We start from the raw sequence: 3,314 nt of genomic DNA, 5'->3' as shown, positions 1-3,314 counted from the left end.
TTTTTTTCTTCTTGAGATGTATAACTACTTTTGTATATTTTATACACTTTTACGAAAGAAACTCTTTGAGGTTGTTTTCCTCTTATTTATAGGGCTCACTGAGATATTTTATCTCATCCCAATTATTATTATTTTTTTTTAGCAACTGGAGGAACATGAGACATGAAAATTAGCATCAGAAGATCAGTTCCAAACTCCTAGACTTAGAATTTGATTTGATTTTATTTTTTGTTTATGATGTAATCAGAAAATCGTAGTTTGTTTTCAAGATGTAATATTTTATGAATCTACTAAACATGTTGTAAACTATATTTTTGAATGTAGTTTTCAGTTATGATGGTGATTCTAATTTACCATTCATTATTAATTACCTCTGTTTTATTAAGGTGTAAGGGTCCAATTATCATATTCTAGACAAATGATAATGAGTCTTACAAAAACCCTAATTTTATCAATCTTCCTTCTTTTTCCTAGCTTGCTTCCACCGTCCACTTCCACCCTCACTTTTTCTGTCCCGACCGTCCTCCCTCCTCTCTGTGCGCCGTCTTCGTCATCCTTGGTGTGTCACCTCTTATTCTCTTTGCTGCTATAATTAAGGTTCGTTTTCAAATTTTCTACATTTTGATGCATTTAGGTTTGTTAGGTCCAAATTCAAGTGTAGTAGTAGTACCACCGCTTATGCTAATGCCGCCACTACCATGGCGTATCTACCGCATGCGGTTTTGTTTAATGAACTCCGTCACGATGCGTTTGAACTTGACCTTCCCGCTGGTCCCTTCGATAGTGGTTTGGTCTCGAAATGACGGTTTTGTTTAATGAACTCCATCACGATGCGTTTGAACTTGACCTTCCCGCTGGTCCCTCTGATAGTGGTTTGGTCTCGAAATGGCGACCCAAGGATAGAGTATGCTCTTCGCTTTCGATTAATATGCCATATATTTGTTTTGATTCAGTTGTTTATAGAAATTTGTTCTTCTTTTTTCTGCATTTTTATGTGGTGAATTGGCGATTTAATATTTTCTTGTTGTCTGAGTGTTAATTAGTGTCATAGAAATTTGGAAACTTTGAAGAAAAAAAAAGGCCATTTAGGTCTAATTCCTACCAATGTGAAATAGAAATAGTGTTAAGCTTATGGAAGAAGGGTTTGGATCCACTAACGTAAATGAATAAAATAACTGAGTGAGTTTTGTCCTAGCCATGATTTTTGAAGTTGGTGAAGGCCATTTAGGTCTAATTCTTGCCAATGTGAAATAGAAATAGTGTTAAGCTTGAAGGTTTTATGGAAGAAGGGTTTGGATCCCCTAATGTAAATGAATAAAATAACAGAGTGAGTTTTGTCCTAGCCATGATTTTTGAAGTTGGTGGATGCATTTTATTGAGTAGGATTTTAAGCCACTAATTTTTTATGAATTTTTATGAATGGTTAAGCCACTGCATTTTATTGAGCTGGAATTTCTTGACTGAAGTAGTGATTTCTGAAATGTGGCTGAGAAAATGTTATTTACATTTACTTCTTTTGAGTGATAGGCCTTTTTTAAGTCTCAGTAGCTTCTACTTGGAGGTGATATGTGACATGAATGGAGATAGTATGTATGACTACCTGAAAATCATGGATTTAATTTGACTACATGATAAATTTTTTAAGAAATATATGTGTGTGTGTGTGTGTGAGTGAGTGTATAACTTATTTATGAATTTAATTTATTTTTATGTACAACTTTGCAGAATATATAAATGGAAATTGAAGGCACATCATCTCAACCACTACCATGTCAACTTACTTCAGAAGAAAGTTCACATCAACCATGATTGAAAGTTGTAATCCGTTAGCTAATTTCTACACTAAATGAAACTGTGCAAACACCACACGATGAGACAAATGATAATATGACAGATGAAATACCCGAAGATCGTAACAATAGACTTAAAAGTATTGTATGGGATCATTTTACAAAGGTCAAAGTTGATGGAAAAGAAAAAGCTAAATGTAATTATTGCAAGAAATTGCTTGGTGGGAGAGCAAGAGACGAGACCTCACACTTGCGCGAACATATGAAAATATGTACTCCACGTTTGTCTACCATGAGACATAATAACGGACAAACATTTCTTACCGCTAAGGTCTTTTAAGGTAAAAAGGAGTTGGGACTGGAATTTATGATGCTGAAAATGCTAGGAAAGAGCTTGCACATGCAATTATTTTGCATGAATATCCACTTTCAATAGTGGAGCATATTGGTTTTAGGAGATACTCAGCCTCTCTCCAACCATTATTTCAAGTTCCTTGTAGAAATACTATAAAAAAAGAGATATTCAAAGTGTATGAAGTTGAGAAAACCATAATTTTGAAGTTGTTAGAAACTCTCCCACAAAGAGTGGCCATTACTTCTGACATGTGAACTGCGAGCAATAAAAAAAAAAGGGTATATGGCTGTCACTGCTCATTACATTGATGAAAATTGGGATCTACAAAGTCAAATTTTGAGGTAATTATAATTTCTTATAATACTAGTTTGATTGAATATTATTTATATTAGTCATTGAATGTGAATCTTCTTATATTAGGTTTATTTATGTTCCTGCCCCTAATACAAGTGAAAGACTTTGTAAAGCATTGGTTGAATGTTTGATGGATTGGAATATTGATACAAAATTATCCACTATCACTTTAGATAATTGTAACACTAATGATGCAATGATTGAAAAAATTAAGGATAAGTTGCCATTGAATACATTGTTAAAGGATGTGGCCTTACTTCACATGCGTTGTTGCGCGCACATACTTAATTTGATAGTAAAAGATGGGTTAGAAGTTGTGAAAGATGGAGCGGAGAGGATTCGATATAGTGTTGCATATTGGACTGCAACACCTAAAAGGAAGGAAAAGTTTGAGGAGACTGCCAAACAATTACGAATCTCTTGCACCAAGAATTTGGTTTTAGATTGTCCGACTAGATGGAATTCAACTTACAAGATGCTTGATGTTGCCATTTTGTATGAAGATGTATTTAGTTGATTAAGACAACGTGAATCCCAATACACTGGTTTGCCTACAAGTTTACATTGGAAATTTGCAAAAGATATTTGTGGCAAATTGAAATTGTTCAATTCTATCACTGAAGTGTTCTCTGGAACTAATATTTTCCTAAGATTTGTATGATCAAAATTGCAATAAATGAGTGGATTAAATCCTCTGATGCATTGATAAAAAAATGGCAGAGAATATGTTGGGAAAATTTGAAAAATATTGGAATGTGGTTCATGAAATAATGGGAGTTGCTGTTATTTTGGATCCTAGGTACAAAATAGAGTTG

At 33.9% G+C, this 3,314-nt stretch overlaps 1 protein-coding gene and 1 long non-coding RNA gene across 2 annotated transcripts in view; both read left to right on the top strand.

Annotated features, from left to right (window-relative positions):
• LOC140918968 (uncharacterized) overlaps positions 1 to 334 on the top strand; it is a 5,343-nt gene extending 5,009 nt beyond the window's left edge. Inside the window, exon 2 of the long non-coding RNA XR_012161462.1 lies at positions 143 to 334. This is a non-coding gene — a long non-coding RNA (uncharacterized lncRNA). The remainder of the gene's footprint in view (positions 1 to 142) is intronic.
• Positions 335 to 2,629: 2,295 nt separating this feature from the next.
• Positions 2,630 to 3,016, top strand: LOC140919093 (zinc finger BED domain-containing protein RICESLEEPER 2-like). Its single transcript, XM_073364613.1, has one exon. It carries the CDS (start codon positions 2,630 to 2,632, stop codon positions 3,014 to 3,016), a length of 387 nt encoding a protein of 128 aa, XP_073220714.1.
• Positions 3,017 to 3,314: the final 298 nt, after the last annotated feature.

This window comes from Cicer arietinum, chromosome 8 (assembly GCF_000331145.2).
Source record: "Cicer arietinum cultivar CDC Frontier isolate Library 1 chromosome 8, Cicar.CDCFrontier_v2.0, whole genome shotgun sequence".
Classification (NCBI taxonomy): Eukaryota; Viridiplantae; Streptophyta; class Magnoliopsida; order Fabales; family Fabaceae; genus Cicer; species Cicer arietinum.
The sequence above is the reverse complement of the archived record's forward strand: the minus strand, read 5'-3'. Positions and strand labels throughout refer to the sequence as shown.

Coding starts and splice junctions, on each gene's coding strand:
- LOC140919093 (XM_073364613.1), top strand. CDS start 2,630: ATGGATTGGAATATTGATACAAAATTATCCACTATCACTTTAGATAAT.